This window comes from Poecilia reticulata, chromosome 6 (assembly GCF_904066995.2).
Source record: "Poecilia reticulata chromosome 6, P_reticulata-male-v2, whole genome shotgun sequence".
Taxonomy (NCBI): domain Eukaryota; kingdom Metazoa; phylum Chordata; class Actinopteri; order Cyprinodontiformes; family Poeciliidae; genus Poecilia; species Poecilia reticulata.
This window is the reverse complement of record NC_088835.1, coordinates 19264446-19282012: the sequence shown is the minus strand read 5'-3', so window position 1 is coordinate 19282012 and position 17567 is coordinate 19264446. Positions and strand designations below refer to the sequence as shown.

The following is a 17567-nucleotide window of genomic DNA, read 5'->3' as shown; positions in this document are numbered from 1 at the left end:
AGAGGCTTTTCATACATGAACAATTTGGTTTATTACGATTAAAATAATACAAAAACTGTATAATACATTTATTCTTGAGTTTCAAAAGAAAAGAAATTGTAGCAAAACTTAATATCTAAAATGCAACCGCAGACATAAACGGTTTAATCAAAACCAGTTCTTTGCAGCTATGCTTGTGTGTTTAGAGTCACCGTCATTGAGTGACATATTCAAAGTTAAGGCTGAGTAAAAATGCACATCACACTTTTCACATTTTTGTTTGTGAAAAACGTGTCCCTTTCTCTTCCCTTTGCAATTACGCCCCACATTTTGACGTGAATCTCTGCTGCTCCTCCAGACTCTTGGGTGCTTCTCTCATTATTACTCTAACTACCAGAACTGTGACAGTTTAAATTAACGACCGAGATTCAGTAAGTTTTTCCATTCTCAAAACAATCCTCATTCAGATGCTGGTATACTTTTAAACGTCACCACAACTTTTTTATAACCTTTCTGCGGTGTTCCTTGGTTTAGATGATGCCGTTTCGTTTTACTGTTCTGTAATAAACCTCAAAGGCCTTCAGAGAATGGCTGGATTCGAGCTTAAATTGCACGTAGGTCGCATCCCGTAACAAGATGACTTTTGAAAGCTGCAGAGGAATTTATTTAGGGATAGAATAAAATGGGCAAAATACAAACACACAGTTCAGATGTTTATTTGTAAACAAAATACATTGAATGTTAAGTATCTTTCACAATAAAGCACTGCTTTGTGCTGGTTTTGCTCATGAAATCTAAACAGAATATATTAACGTTTATGGTTGAAGTGGTGTGCAGGCATGGGGGTTATGAATACTTTTGAGCTGCATGATTTGAACTTGCAGAGTCCCGTCTTGTCCGCTGACTACTCCATACTCTGATCATTAAACACATGGTGTTTTACATTATTTTGACTCTTTGAAGTAATTCCTGTAAGTCTGGCATGAAGAAGAGAAAAAGCCATCAGACAACATTCATTCCTTTTTTGTTAGAGTCTGTTTACCACAGATGGGAATAATGTGGCACGCTGCAATATAAAATCCATTCAAGATGATCTTAATTTTATATGATATAAAATTCAAGAGGTGCGGTCCTGTTGATCTTTTAGTGCAAAATATACCATAAAATATAAATTAGCGCCCCCGCCTGTTGGACACACTGTGCAGCAAATAATATTGTTTTCCACGTTACACCCAGCATCAGCATCCTTCATCCCTGCCAGGTTTCTTGCAAAATAAATTATAAAAGCGTCTTAATGAGGCCCAGACTGACCTGACGTTCTCCGGTGTGGCTGGCTGCAAGAAATGTAGCCCAGATGTGAGGACCACTTGATTGTATCACTGGTAAGGAGTCGCTATCAGGCACGTGATGGATGAAAAAACACTCACACATGGGGAAGGAATGCATGTGTGACTGCAGAATTAAGGACTTAGATGCAGACAACCTGTGTGAGTCTCAATGTCCGCGGTGGATCTGCATAACAGAGATGAAAGATGAAGTCACGAGAGACGAGTGGCTCTTTGGTTTAGAAATAATACGCACAATATCATCTGGATTAGAGCAGGTGTGGATCATGTGACGGCTGTGCTGAGTTAATATGTCTGCTTTTGTTCTTGGCTTGCAGAGAGCCAGTCTGTAAAATAATAGCATCCAGGTAGGTTTTGAGGCAGACTAAGCGTGGTGTTAGTAGAGAGGCTGCATGGTCTCTGTGCCGGGTTCACTTTGGTTCAGGTGGAAATGGGACACTCATGCGCATAACAGACAAAGAGAAATGACACTGGTTTCTCTGCCCAAACTGGATGGAGATGAAGAGCTCTGCCAGGAAGGCCCGACTGATGGTCAGATGTTTGTTCTATCTATGTGGAAAAAAAACAGAGTTTACACAATCCAAGACAGAGAGTGGGCCGAGCCAGCCCACTGGGGGAATTCAAAACACTGTATCCAAGAGGGTACACTGAGGGGGGAAAAAGAGTGCTGTCCATAAATGGGTGAAGCCCTGGAGTGAGCGGATTATTGGGATTATTAAAGTTTCAGCAGCTACTGACGTTCAGTCCAGTCCGGTTGATTGTCTTTCGTGTTTCTGAGCAACAACTGAGATCGATGCTCGGCTGTGCTGTAAAGATATGAGGTTCAGCTGCAATGAATCAATAAGACTGAAGCCTCTCGATAGTGTAAACATTTCTGTCACACTATTCAACAGTGTGCTGTTGGAGTGCTGAAGTCAATGTGGAAGGTGAACGAACTTGTACTTCTGGCTTTTATCCTGCCAACAGTTGCCAAATGTCAGATGAGCTCATGGCACATTATCATAGGATGAGGAAGAGGAGGAGGAGGAGGAGGAGATCAACTTTAGATTTACAGCCAGGCGGATTCACTGGGACCGACTATTAATATTTCAACAGATGTAAAAATCAGGGTGGTTAAAAGATGATTTATATTTGAAAATGTGTAAAACAAAAGTATAATAACTTTTTATTTAAAGCTAAAAGAAAACATTGGAATCAGTTTATTGTAAACTTTCATAGCTTCGTTTTATTTCTTCTTTGAGAGATTTTATTGATTCTTTCTACAGAAAACACAAGAGTTTGGATCGATTCTTGGCTCATCTTGCGGCGACTGCTTCAATAAACCTAACTATTTGTTTATATTCTTCATTCCAGGTGACTATTTAAAAAGAACCTTCATTTCTTAACGTAGTTGTTCCACAGTTAATTTGATAATTGCTTCAATAAAAAACGCAGCTGCTCTGACGTTTTTACAAACAAGAACTTGGTACACAAGTTTATATTTACTCTAATTTACACAGAGTCTAATTATACACACCCCCTCCCTATAAATGTCCCCAGCAGGCTGCAGAGAAGCCAGAGCTTTTGTGACTACCAAGGTTTTTTTGTTTAATTCTTCATCGATGTTCAATCACTGCTCTTATCAGAAATTGTAGAGCTCCTTTAAATGGGTTAGTTTCCTGAGGAAGACTTGGCTTTCAAGCTTGGCTTGTACTTATTAAGTCAGAGTCATTCCAGACGCTTCATGACTGCCTGTTTTATCCATTTAGAAAACAACACTGAGTGTGTCTGGGTTCATTGTCCTGTCGTTACATTGAGGTATCTCCAAGTTTTAATCCTCTGATCAGAAGTGAAGTACTCCTACTTTTGTCAATACTCTAACTGCATCAGTACCACTGGGAGTAAAAAATGAAACCCTTAGCATGATGCTACCACCACCATGCTGGTGCAGTGTTCCCAGTATAAGCCTCTCCTCCAAACTCTCAAATAGCTCAGTCTCATCACTTCCAACAGTCACACATCAACCTTCAGAAGGAGAGATTGTTGTAAAGTCTGTGATTCAATGCAATTGGCTGGATTTCATTAGATACAAAGTTTGATAATGTTCAAAATATTTTTTGATTCATTTAATTGAGCCAAATTTGGTTGTAAACTAGACCAAAAAAAAAAAAATCCTCTTGGACACTTCTGCCGTTTATCAGCTGGAAAGGTGTTTTTTCTTTTTTTTTTTTTTACTCTAGTGCTGTTTTTTTCTTTTAGCCTTTCAGCAAAGCCTCCTTTAGATCCAAATAGATCTGACCGCTTTCAGATTCAGATACTTTTATTGTGCCACAGCTAAAAAACTCATTTTTACAGTGGTATTAATCACAAACTGAGGCAATAAGACAGTAAAAGCAGGTACATTACTTACTACCTTACCAATAATTCTGACTGTGTTTTCCAATTTTTCTGAGGTTTTTCTGAACAGTGGTTTAAAAATAAACATAAGAAGTGAGCTGCAGCATGACATAGTGGATTGTTTCCCTACAAGCACCTCCAGCATCGTAGCCAAGTGTTTTTTATTTTCACTAAGCTAAATATGCAAAGTTGATGATAAACAGGCCTAGTCTTAACAAGTCATCATTTAAAGACCTGTGGGAAATTATATTGGAAAGCAGATTGAAACCTTAAGATTGCACTAAGAATAATGGGCAGTCAGTTTAAAAATGCTAAGTAATGTTTAATCTAATCTTGTGCTCACTTAACAGGAATTTTGAACTGAGGCCTGAACTTTAAAGCCCTTTGAATCCTAGCTGCAACAAAATAAATCTTTAATCTTATCAAACATTTCAAACTTTATCTTTATCTGAATTTGTCATTTAAATGCTTTAAGCTCTTACAGGCTTCAGATGCACTTGTTTTCCATTCCAACCTGCTGTTTCACAAGGTCTTGTTAAATAAATGGTTTTCAGCGTGATTGCTTAAGTCACAGCTGAAAAACCTCCAAGTCTGTGAACGAAACAAAACAAAGCAGCTCAGGTTTCGGTTTTAAAATAAAACAGTTTAGGTGGTTTAATAAGCGTTACAAATGAACAAACCAGACATATCAAACACTTGCATTGTATGTGATCAGTCAAATGTTACTTCCTTTGGTGGGATTGACATCCACACCCAGGGCAGGAGAAACTAAAGCCTCATTATCTAAACTCCCTGCCAAGCAGATGCCTCATTTAGCTCATGTGACTGTGTTTTCTCTCTTTTTGCTTCTCAGACTGTAAGCAGGGAAAAAAAAAACAGTCTCAACCAAGAGACTAGGACTCAGATGAACGTGAAGTTGCTTTACAAAAGGCAACTTTAACGTAAACTTCTACGTGTTTTATTTGGATTATGCGTGAATGAGCATCTTCAGCTGCTCGAAAACTATGGAAGGAAAATGATTCATACTTTGTACAATTAAAAATCTGAATAGTATGACGGGCATTTGGATCCAGCTCTCTTTACTATAATATCCCCTCATAAAACTGTTTACAACCAGTTGCCTTCTGAGGTCACTAGAATTGTATTCATGCTGTCTAAATCTAAAAGTTGACCTAGTTTGTTTTCTTGAACAAGTTAGGATAAGTCTATGCTCTATACAAAACACGTCCATTCATTATTATATTCTTTTTTTGCACAAAATCATTCTCATATTATGAGATTTTAGTCTACTCAGTTCTGTTAATTTTGAATTCATGTTAGAATGAGCTTGTCACTTTAAATCCAAATAAGTTGATGTTGGCCACGCCCCCAACTGAACGTTTACACTCGCACACGGAAACGGTTGCAAACAGATGTGCAATTATACAACTGTAAAATCAGAAGTAGAGCCTCCGAAACAACCAACAAGAAAGCAGCAAGTGGTTTCTGGATGGTAAGCCAATAACAAAACACTTGTCTTTCCCAGTAGCGCATTCAGTGGTAAAACCAGCTAACCGAACTTAATGGCGGTTCGCTTGAGTTGCTAGGTAACGGGCTGGGCTACTCTCGGGTTGCTAGGTGATAAGCAGTGCCTGCTGATTTGTGACCTTACATTGAGATCATTGAAACGGATTATTTTCCAGACACAAAGTAATTGTCAACTTATTGCCGAAACCCGGGGGAGAGGAGCGAAAGCGCTTGGGCTGTTTTTAGAAGCACTAGAAACCCAAATTTAAGTACAAAAACATCGTTTTTGAGTTTTGAATAATATATCCACTTTAATCTTGGTAGAAATCTAGCTGTTCTGTGAAGGCCTGAGAGGTATGTTGGGGTTCATTGGTGAACAAACAACACAATGCAGACAGGTCAAAGCAGAATTAGGTTATAAAACAATATCCAAAGTTCTGAACATTGCGGCACTGTTCAGTCTATCACCCAAATATCAGCATGTTGCACATCTACAAAGCTGTGGCAACAGCAAACATGGCAAGTCTCGGGATCTGTAGAGATCTAGAGATCAGGTATGAGAATCTGTTCAGTTTATTCTGCCTGAGGAGTGACAGGAATAAAGTCATTGTTGAACATGCAAGACGCACTGTGTGGTGGAAAAATAACATCTTGTTTAACGCCACCATGCTGTCACATGATGGTGACAGCATCGTGCTTTTCTTCAGCTGACAAAAATGTGTTTGGGGAGAAAAACATGTTGGAAACAGCAAAAAATAAAAAATAAAAATGAGGTGGAGGTTACCATAAAAGATAGACAATGATCCTAAACATACAGCCAAAGCTAGAATTGCTATTGTTAGAGTCTTTGCCATATTTAGTTTATTATTTTGTGTTGCACATTATTGTTGTTGTGGTCTTGCCACATAGGTTCATTCCTTCGTGTTTAGTTTCTTACTTTATGACTTATGACTTTATGCAGTCTGGCTTTCATAGAGCTGGTTTCCTACTTTGCCCTCATCACAGTTCCATGTTCTGTTTTCCTTGTTCCAAGACCTGCAAGTTTTACTTGTTTATTTTAAACTCTGCTGTTCTACACCACCCTCTTGTCTAGATTGGGTCATCTAACTACCCAATTAGTTAGATGACTAATTGGGTAGCAAATATACTTCAGCGTTAATGAATAACACTGAAGTATATTTGCACGTTAGACTGGCCCAGTCAAAGCCCAAATCTAAGTTTAATGGAGTGTGACTAATAAGAAAACTGGACTGAGAATGGACTGAGATGTCAGTTTAGATGAGCAAACCAGGTAGAGACATTTGAAATAGACATGCAGCTATATAGCACGGCATGCTTTTGGGGTTTTGAAAACCTTCCCACTCACAATTGTGTTCTACTTTGTGTTGTTCTACCTCATAAAATCTCAATAAAATGCATTGAAATACGTGGCCGTAAAGTGACAAAATCTCAAAATGATCGAGCAGCACAATAGAGTCTGCACACGGTGAGGTCAGCTTCTCCACCCAGAAACTTCCCTCACCAACTCCGACACTTGTTGAGGATTTGTTGAGTCCGAATGAAATCCTTTACAACATGAGACATTTCTCTTCTCCGGCACCGCATGTGTATCTTCTGGTTCTCTTGGATAAATCATTCCTGGCTTACATTACCCCGGAGTTCAAACGTACCACACAGTTTACAGTGAAATGAAATACAGTGTCACAAATCAGAGTAACATCTTCTTGGCTCTGTGTATTTGCTTCAAATGCATATTTTGATTTGTGTCATCTGTCAGTCACATGTTTGTGGACGCTCTGACAGGAAGTGTTGGAAGCCTCTGCCAGAACAACTGTGACACACATGTATTTATCGCATTTATTCTTACAGCATTTAGGGAGAATGTGTGACAACTGGCCCTCATTAGGTGACGTGACTAGAAAGAAGATAAATGGGACTGTAATAATACAATTACAATGTGAAGCATGTTCCCTAAAACTTCTCTAATTGCTGTGGTAACTCTTCAGTATTTCGTCAGGCTATCAGGCAATAAACATTTAATTTCTAGGACAAATATTTGCTCTTTTACAGATTTCTTCTGTTTCAGCTTCTTTGTCCACGTTCAGTGTTTCAGATCAATTTTAGGCAACGATGACTGGAGTAAATACGGACATTTGAAAGCAATTTTCAAATAAGCATTTTATTTAAAAGAGAAGAAAATTATCCCTTTTAAATAAAGGGATTATTTAATTTTCACATCTAACCTTATGCGAAAATGAAATCAGCGCCTTATTTGTCATATATTAACTGTTAATAACCACATTTTTGGGAATTTCTGAGGTGAATATTTTTACCATCCAAACTCAGGCTTGATTACAGCCAGACTTAAAGAATCAACAAACCCCTAAAAAGAACCTGACATAAGTTTGAGAACAGACAGTAAACGAAATGGTTCACATCTATCAATCTGGGAACACAGTTTAAAAGGGAATTAAAGCTATGAAGATTCATGAATATTTGAAATCTGATTGAAATCTTCATAATGGCAATTTTCTTACTTTTTAATCTTCCTATTCCTTTGTTCTTTTTTTCCTTCTCTTGTTTTGATTTAATTGTTGACTGTGTGTATTCTGCTAGTATTTGTTATACTAAAGAGTTGAAAAGGTTTAAGGGTTTGTACAGAGAAGCTGAAAAACCTCAGCTTACACCTTTTCAATCTTATGAATTATTTCTACTTGACTTTGGTTTGGATCTTAATGACTGCAGTTGGAGTGTTTATTGACTGTAATAACTAGCATTGTTGGTATTTGTGTGTGTCTGTGCATTTTAGATTGAATGAGCTATACGTCTGTGTGTCTCTGTCTAAACATTTAAGTGTTCACTTCTAGTCCATTTCAAACAGAAAAGAAGTGGTAAACAATTATTTTGTTTTTGCTTATGTATGCACAGGCTTTCTCTGTCCTTGCTTTTTTTTCTCTGGTTTTGAAATAAATAAATCAACTCAAGAGTTGCAATTAAAAGAAAAAACAACATAAACTTTTAAGCGGAGAAATAATTTGTCATAGCTCTGCATCGTCTCCCAAACCCAATCCGCTGAGGTGATTCTCCTTCTGCAGCTCGACTTCATCTGCCTCCCTCCCTCCTCTTCTCCCTCCCACCTCATCTCCTCCTCTCCACTGTCACTGCGCTTCACAAACACTTGGGTGTTTTTTACACCCTCTCCCTCCTCCATCTTCACTCTTTCTTCAGAAGACACAATGAGATTAACAGCGCTCTGCGTGTGTGGGACCCTGCTGGCCTTTTCAAGTATCTCTCGGATCAGAGCGAAAGAAGGAGTCCTCCTGGGCGACCGGGGATTCGGACCCTGTACTGCAACTCTGAGACCGGTAGGAGCGTGCAGACCGGGGGACCACGACAACACATGCCCCTTCCACATCAGTCTTCCTCCTCTGGTTGTTCATTTGCCACAACATGTTTTGGAGTTGGAGAACATCATGCAGGACCTGCAGAAACTGAAGGAGAGTGTCGACGAGCTGAGAGAAATGTGTGCAGATTGTGCAGGTGGTCAAGCTGCGAGAAACTGTGAGAGGAAGAATGAAGGAGAGCTAAATAGAGGTAAGAACACGAATGTGGATGAGGGGGACTGGCTGAATGAGAGACTTGAAGAGAATGAGAGAAATTTCAGACAGGAGTGTGGAAAAGATGGTGTTAAGGTGGAAACAATGGACGGAAACGAGGAAAAAAAGCTGAAAGACGGGAACGAATGGGAAACAGGAGTTGTAAAGGAAAACGGGAGAGGAGAACCTGTGACTGAGGGTGCAAGAGGAGAGGACACATTAAAAACGCCAACCTCTGGTGGAAACATGAAATCTGTTAATGTGACAAGAGGAAAGATGCCTGAGATAAATCCCAAAGGGAGCTCGAGGAAAATTCAAGATCTGTTAGATAAAAACAAGGGAAAAACAAAAGAAGAAAGTAGCCATCCCATATGGCAAGATAAGACAAAAGTGGAAAAAAACACTAAAGCTGAGGCCATTGATAGAATAAAGATGTCTAAGAACCACACAATGAATATAAATAAGGAACAGGAGCAGATCGAAATGGAAAAGGGAATAAAAGTGGACCCAAATAAAAAGAAACCAAAGCAGATGGAGAGGTTCGGGCTCACAGAAAAAGGGAGGGAGATTAAAACGGAGAGTGTGCAGAGAGATGACGATGGAGAAACATCATCCAGCAAGACAACTAAAATGACAGACTTTTTGTCGATCAGCCCGACTCTCCTTACAACAGAATTAACTTCAAGGCCGGACTTGAGCGACAGTAAAAGCTTTACATCATCTCTTCCATCACCTTCTCTGCTCAGCTCCACTTTAAGCTCCATCACAGATGTCACTCGTGACCCAAAAGCTGTTTATGGACTAACGGGAAGCACAGAGCCTGGAGCAGCTGGTGTTACTGAGCCCCAACGCCAAGTTAAGGGGCAGCCATCTACAACAACAGAAACAATATCCACAGTGGGTGGTCCAGGACAGCAGATAGCCATCGCTGATGTAGAGTTATCCATAACAACTCCAACCACCTCATCTCCTCTTCACACTGTATTTATAACATCATCATCCAGAGTTACAGATCATAGTCACGGGGCACCAAAGAAGAACATCAACTCAAAACCCAAGACCAATCTGAAACCTCCACCAGTTCGAGCATCAAAGCCTGGTGAAAAACATAAATCTGGAATTAAGACTGAAGCAGACAAAAGACTAAAGAATGCCAAGAATGACCATAAACCAAATCAAGGTCCTTCAACAGAGGAGAAACCTAAACTCAACCAAAGGAATAAGCCTCACAAGCCGACAGGTGTAAAATTCAAACCTGGCCAAAACTCAAAGCAAATCCAAAATAAAAAACCTGGCCAAAAAAACAGCACTGATATTTCAACAACTGAGGGAAATCTCAAAAGCAATTTGATGCCTAAACAGGAAGGAAGAGCTAATGAGACGCAATCAAAACAAAACACTTCATCTGTTGTCCAGAGACATGCAGCTCAAAGACCTCCAGCTGTAAATGCGACACATTCAGGTAAATATAAATTAACCAATAGAAAGTCTGATGAGGTTTCAAATACTGACCAAAATTTAAAGCCGGGAAAAAATATTTTTCATTTTTTTATTACTGACAAACCTGACCAAACGTTAGACAAACGGCTGGGTGAAGAAAAATTAAATGAAACAATTATATTACAAAATCCCAATCATTCATCAAATCCAACTGATGAAGCCAATCCCCCGACAAGCAAATACATCCAGAAAATCCCAACATTTAAACCTGAGCCTACCTCAGAGTACAAATCAACACCAAAACCAAACCAAATACCTCCAAATGAATTTGTGGGCACATTTGAAGAAAATATGGAACAGGAGATTACAGACAGTCCAGATTTAACCTCTGGACAAAAGGACATTGCTGAACGGCATCATACATCTCCGGATAACACCAATGATTCTACTCAGAATCACTTTAAGCCTTCCCAAGAGTTTGAAACTGAAACAGCCACATCTTTAACTGAGGCAGTGGACATCTCTGAAGAAAATTCCTTGCAGGAGCCCAAATATAATCCAGATTTAACACCTGGACAGACATATGTACCGGATCAAGCTACTGTAGCCCTTGATCAGAAGAAAAATTCCAGCCAGGATCGCCTTAAAATTAAAGGCAAGCCAGAATCTACTCAAGAATTTTCTTCTGAATCTAACAAAATAGAAACGTTTACAAACCCCCCAAAACAAACGCTGTTAACCGAGCCATTGAACAAATCAAATAAAAATCCCTCACATGACCCCAAATCAAATCCAGATGTAAGACCTGGATGGACATCTGCTCCGGATCAACCCGCAATAACCCATCACCTGATGAACAAATCCAGTCTGGGAATTCCTGAAACTAAACACAAACGTAAGCCTAAACCTAGCAAGCCTAATTCACAGAGAAGTGAAACCACTGCTTCACCAAAACCAAACCAGACGTTTTTAACCCACTTTGGCGATAAATCTGAAGAAAATCCCTCAAGGAAGTCTAAAACCCCTACAGACTTAACACCTAGACTGGAAGTTATATCTGATCGAGCTAATACAACACTTGATTACATGGATAAATCCAGCCAGGAAAGCCACAAAACTAAACACAAGCCTGAAAATAACAGAGAGTATAAATTTGAGAAAGCAAACAATTCTGATGAAAATTCCTTGCAGGAGTTTATATCACATCCACATTTAACACCTGGACAGACATCTGTATTAGATCAAGCAACAAAACACTCTGATCAAATAACTAAATCCGGTGAGGATCATCTTGAAGAGACGCACAAATCAGAAAACATCCAAGGGTTTAAGTCTAACAAAAGTGAAACAGCAAATACAAAACCTTCAACTAAGTCAGTGGGCATGTCTGAAGAAAAGTCCTGGCAGGAACCAACGCCTAATCCAGGTTTAAGACCACATCGAGGTACCACAAGCCCAGATCAGATTAAAAAATCCAGTGAGGATCATCTTAAATCAGAAAATATCCACAAGATTAAGTTTAACAAAAGTGGAACAACATCAAAACCAATCCAGGAACTTTTTCCGCAGTCAGTGGACCAGTCTGAGGAGATTCAGGAACCTACACCCTATCCAGATGTAGCAGCTGGCCAGACATCAGCACCAAATCAAGCAACCACAATCCCTGATCAAATTAACAAATACAACAGAAAACATCTTAAACCTAAAACTTCTCAAGACTCTCAAAGTCCAATAGTGACACAAAAAACATTGATTGGATCAAGGGACAGGTTTCAAGAAAAAACCCTTCAGAAACCTACATCAGATCCAGGTCAAACACCTGCAGAAACATCTAAAATAGATCTAGCTACGGCAACAACTTATTGGGTGATTAAAACCAGTCAAGATCATCTCAAAACTAAAGAAAACGAGGAAAAAATCCACAACTTTACATCAAATCAAAACAAAACAGCAACCCCAACACCCAAGCAAAAACCTTTACCCGAGACCGTGGAGGAAAATTCCTTGCAGCAAGCCAAATTGTATCCAGATTTAGCACATGGACAAACACCTACACCTGGTCAGGCAACGGCGGAACCTGATCATATGGATGCATTTAACAATGAATATATTGAAACTCAAACTTCTAAAGAGTTTAAATTTTACAAAAGTGACACAGCATCTCAAAAACCGTCAACTAAAACATGGGACAAGTCTAAAGAAATATCCTTGCAGGAGCCCAGGCCTACATTGGATTTAGCTCCTGCAGTCCCTAATCAAACAAAGAAATCCACCAACAGTGACTCTCAAACTAAATATTCTCAAGTGACTAAATTCAACAAAAGTGAAAAAAGACCAAAACCTTTAACAGAGTCATGGGAAAAGTCTGAAGAAGCATCTTTGCAGGAACCAACATCTAAACCAGGTTTAGCACCTGAAGAGACAACTACATCAGCTCTATCTACTGCAACAACTGGTCAGATTACAAAAAACATCCAGGACCATCATGGAGCTAAACAAAACCCAGGAAACAACAAAGGGTTTAAGTCAAACAAAAGTGATACAGCAACACCAAAATCCAACCAAAAACCATCATCAGAGTCAAAGAGTAAAGAACAGGAGCATAAAAACAAGTCAGACTCAACATCTGATTCAGTTGAAATCTCACCAGACCAAAGGTCCAAACCTGGCAGTAATGTACATAAATTTAGCAAAACACCTAAACCTGGTCAAGAGAACAGACAAAACCAGAAAAATCCAAAGGTAAATCCAAGCTTAAAAACAAGACCAAATGCAAACCTTAAAACCAACCAAACCAAACAAACAAATCCAAGGTTAAAACCCCTTAGGCCTGGCTTAACGACTAATCTAAAACCAATATCTGTAACTGAGAAAATCATAAAACCAGCGCACAACAAAACATCCAGACTAAGGGTTCCATTTCGATACAAACCATCAGGAGCTAAACCTGTAGAGAGGCCAAAACAAGAAGTGCAATCAAAGCCAAGTCCGCAAACCAATACAAACCCACCTCAGATCAGCTGGGTTCCTTCAGGAAACATCCAAAACTCTCGTACTGACATGCCACCTACATCTGGCCTTGTAAAACAAATTGCTAAAGTGAGTCATACCCTGGGGGAAACAGAGTTCAGCACAAGTGTAAGGAAGACCATAACTCTAAGTCCAAAGACCTCAAACAGCTTGAAAAATGGACACTTCCCTGCCACTCACACCCAACCCGAAGACGTCACATCGAGCCCAAACACTAGGATTACGTCTGATCCGAGGCCACAAACAGCTGGGCTGCTGTCATCTGCCCCAATGACAACAAGACCAAACGACACTAACCGTAGGATCCTCCAAAATGTTATCACTAGCACCGGTCCAGGAGCTACACAGCTGAGCATAGCTCCCAAATCTAAGGCTAAGACACATCGTGAGGAAGAAAGTCCCCATGCAAGCCCAGTTTCTTCCCCGAGTTTGAAAACTACCACCACACTCAGCCCCAAGTTCAGGTCAAAGACCTCCTCCACCTCTGGCCCTGAGCCCCTGCCGGCAGAAATGTCCACTCCTAGTCCACGAGAGCTGCGTGTGAAAATCAACCGGGTGACTGCGTTTGTCAACAACAGCCTGATTCCTAACAGGAGACCAGACGAGCTTCCAAAGGAGCCCCAGACCGGCGAGGGGCCTGAGAGGACACACGGGAAACTGCCAACATCTGCAGCATCCGCAGGCAAGAGATTACTTTTATGATTTCTGCATGGTTTACTATACTTGTCACATTTACAAGAAGCCTTCTGAAAATTTTGCCTCTCTTTTTTCAACTGTTTATTGCAATAAATTGAAAAGGACGCTTTTATCTAAGGCACATTCATTCAACTGGAAAACGAAAGGAAATCTCAGGCAACGTAACAGTAAAAACAAAGAATGAGTAAGCTGTATGCATCACAGCAAATAGGTCAGTATGTGCGTATCTAAAAAGGAAACTTAAATAAAAGAATTTCAAGTATGACAACCACACAATAAACTCTAATGAGCCTCACACAATTAATCAAAAAGTAGACTTCAGGATGTGGTCTGAGATCATATTAGTGCCGTGCATCATCAGGAGGAATCTGCATGTGCGCACAATGTGTCGGCACAATGATTGGCACGACTGTGAGGTTAGCACCACAACAATGCACGGACCAACAGCTTTAAAACACCCGTCAGTGGAAGCAGTGATTCAGCTATCAGTGATAATAATTAGTGATAATTTACTCACTGAATAGCCGTACTTTATTTAAATAAGTCGTAAACTCCTCACTATAAACTTCTCACTTAAATTACAGGCTGAAATTACAGGTGAAGTTAAACAATTAAACATTTAATTGTTTTCACTGCGTCATTTTGAATAGGAAAAAAAACACAGGAAACATTTGAAATGAAAATAAGAAAACAAGAAATACATCAGTTAAAAAAATAAAGAATGATAGAAAAGTCACTCAAAAATATAATAATTATGAAGATTATATGTTGAATTAAATATATAACAAGCAAGGAAGTTATAAGTTCAGTTTCTTTGTTTTTTTAAAAACCTGTTTATATAAATATTTAAATTAATGAGAACCAACCAAACTTGTCAAACTCAAGTTTGACAAGTTTGTTGCGTTAATAAAGCAACAATAAAAATTATTTTATTGTTGCTCAATAAAATAATTTATTAATAATAATCAGTTTAAACGATTATTGCTCTGTAAAATCTGTCTTACAATAGTTTAATTGGTTTTACCCCACATTAATGTAAAATGTAATTTTGCATAAAACAATAATCCTAAAGTAAATAGATGAGTTAAAGAATAAATAATGAAAAAAACAGTTAGCCAGTTAATGACTACATGATTTAAAAATTAAGCAGTAAATGAAATTAATGCAATTTACAATTTCTCTGGCTTTTAGTATAAATTGTAAATTGACATTTAAAATGTATATAACACCTTAAATCACTAAAGTGTTAAATAAAGTATATATAACACCTTATGTATGACTTAAGAGTGACTTTATAACATATAATGACTGAAGAGTCATCAGAACTTTGTGAGCTATGCTGCATTTGGCTCTGGAGGACCAAACCTGCCAAAATTAAGAAGAAATAAATAAATGTCTACACGCTTCACTATAATGAGTAAGTTTGTCTTGGCCTATCACATAAAATCCTAATAAATACATAACATATGTTACAAAATGTGAAAGGGTTCACAAAAATCTTGTGAATACTTTAGTGAAGCAGTGTAGTTTTTTGAGTCACATATTTTCATCTTTATTTTTGGCTTGTTCGGTTCTCCACATAACATTGTTGCCATTTGACCTCATCAAGGAAATGTTTCAGCCAAGTCCCAGAGATGCAAGAGAATGTTATCACCTGCAGGGACCAGTTTCTGTACTGCAACCAATTAGTTCAATTCTGTTTTTTCATTCCTCTTCCACAGTAATAAGAGACTGCTCAGACCACCTCCTCAGAGGAAAAACCAGGAGCGGACTTTACCTGGTGACCCCTGACCTCCGCAGCAGCAGCTTTCAGGTGTACTGTGACATGGAGCTGGATGGCGGCGGATGGACCCTCCTGCAGCGCCGCCAGGACGGCAGCGTGAGCTTCAACCGCCCCTGGGTGGACTACCAGGCTGGCTTCGGAGTGCTGGATGGAGGAGAGTTCTGGCTGGGCAACAACAAGATGCACCTGCTGACCCGGGACAGGGACATGGAGCTGCGGGTGGAGCTGGAGGACTTTGATGGAGTAACAGAGCATGCGCAGTATGAGCACTTCAGGGTTGCCAGCGAGCGGCTCCGCTACAGACTGACGGTGGGCGGGTACTCGGGTACCGCAGGCGATGCTCTGCGCTTCAGCAAGACCTACGACCACAACAACAGGGCGTTCACCACCCCTGACAGGGACAACGACCGGTACCCGTCCGGGAACTGCGGGGCCTACTACAGCTCCGGCTGGTGGTTTGATGCCTGCATGGCTGCAAACCTCAACGGCAAATATTACTTTGGGAAGTATAAAGGAGTTCGGGACGGGATTTTCTGGGGAACATGGCACAACATATCTACAGAGTACTACCCCACCAATGAGAGACAGTCTTTTAAATCAGTCAGGATGATGACCCGACCAAAGAGCTTTGGCTTGCGTTAATAAAGCGAACATTAAATGCTTTTGTTCAGGTTCCTACGAATCTTTTGTACCTTCCACTCATTTTAACAACGACTCAGTGCTGCCATCTTGTGGCCATAAATTCAGCAAAGTAATTTAATTTACTAGATTGCAGAAACAGATGATAAGCTATTTTGCCAAAAGATATTAAGAAACATCCATACAAATCATTGAGTTTATCTGTTCCAGCCATTGCTATGGCTACAGATAGGTATGGGCAGGTGTGATAAGTTTTGTAAAAAATAAAACAATATTTTATGTTATACTGGTAATATTTCAATAAAAAACAGAAATGCATTACTTACGACAACTACTGCCAAAAACTGGACATATTGATTACAGTAATTATAATGTAATAAAAATATAAATAATAACCCACCTGTTTAATTTAGAAGAGGGTGTTTCAAGTACATATGCTTACTGTGGTAAATATAATAAATTTTTATTGATGTTTCAAAGCGGCATTAGTGTAATGTATTGCTGTCCTTAGGAGTTTATGCCAATATGGTGAGAGTTTTTTGCAAAGAGAACTGTTTACGAGCAACTAAATTTGTCTTTCTTGTAACAAGGGGAAAAGTGCCGTTACTTTCTTTCAGCCAGCTGACCAGCAGTGCGCAGCAACAGGTTCCATCGGTGCAACCCGAGAAAACTCCGGCCCTTCTACCAGCTTGTCTGGCATTTAACTATTATTTAATGCCTTGATGTGCCTTCAGAAACCATCTGTTGACCGCAGGTGTAAAATTAAGCACTGAGGCATTTGATAAATTCAGCTGTGGTGCAGTGACAGGATGCCACGTGTACAACAAGCTCATTCATAAAATATTCCCACTACTAAACATCACACTGATAATTGCTGTTTGGCGTCAAAACGTATTGAAAGCAACTGAGAACAATAGCAGCTCTGCCTTGGAAACAGAGCGGAGAAAATGCTGGCTGAAGTCTCCATCTGTCTGCAGAGTCAGATTTCATGCTCTCTTTATTTTAGCTTTTTAGAGCAGTGCATAAAAAGCTCTCACATCACTAAGTACTATACAAAGACTTGGAAGCAGAGGTGCGAAACGTAATGCAGCCAGACTCTAGATCTGGAAAAACGTCCTGCTACTCTCTGCAGTGGAAAAGCCTGCGTTTGGTGGTTGTACGGGGGACACTTCTTGC

General features: G+C 39.6%; 1 protein-coding gene across 2 annotated transcripts; it reads left to right on the top strand.

Moving 5' to 3' along the window:
• Window positions 1-5051: 5051 nt before the first annotated feature.
• Window positions 5052-16870, top strand: LOC103466065 (fibroleukin-like). 2 transcript variants are annotated; one of them, XM_008411388.2, is made up of 3 exons: window positions 5052-5193; window positions 13867-13955; window positions 15691-16870. In XM_008411388.2, exons 1-3 carry the CDS (start codon window positions 5114-5116, stop codon window positions 16392-16394), a joined length of 873 nt encoding a protein of 290 aa, XP_008409610.2. In that variant the 5' UTR covers window positions 5052-5113; the 3' UTR covers window positions 16395-16870. The 2 variants fall into 2 exon arrangements, with proteins under 2 accessions (XP_008409610.2, XP_081464201.1); XM_081608075.1 differs by having other exon boundaries at window positions 5129-5193; window positions 8136-13955.
• The last annotated feature ends 697 nt before the right edge of the window (window positions 16871-17567 follow it).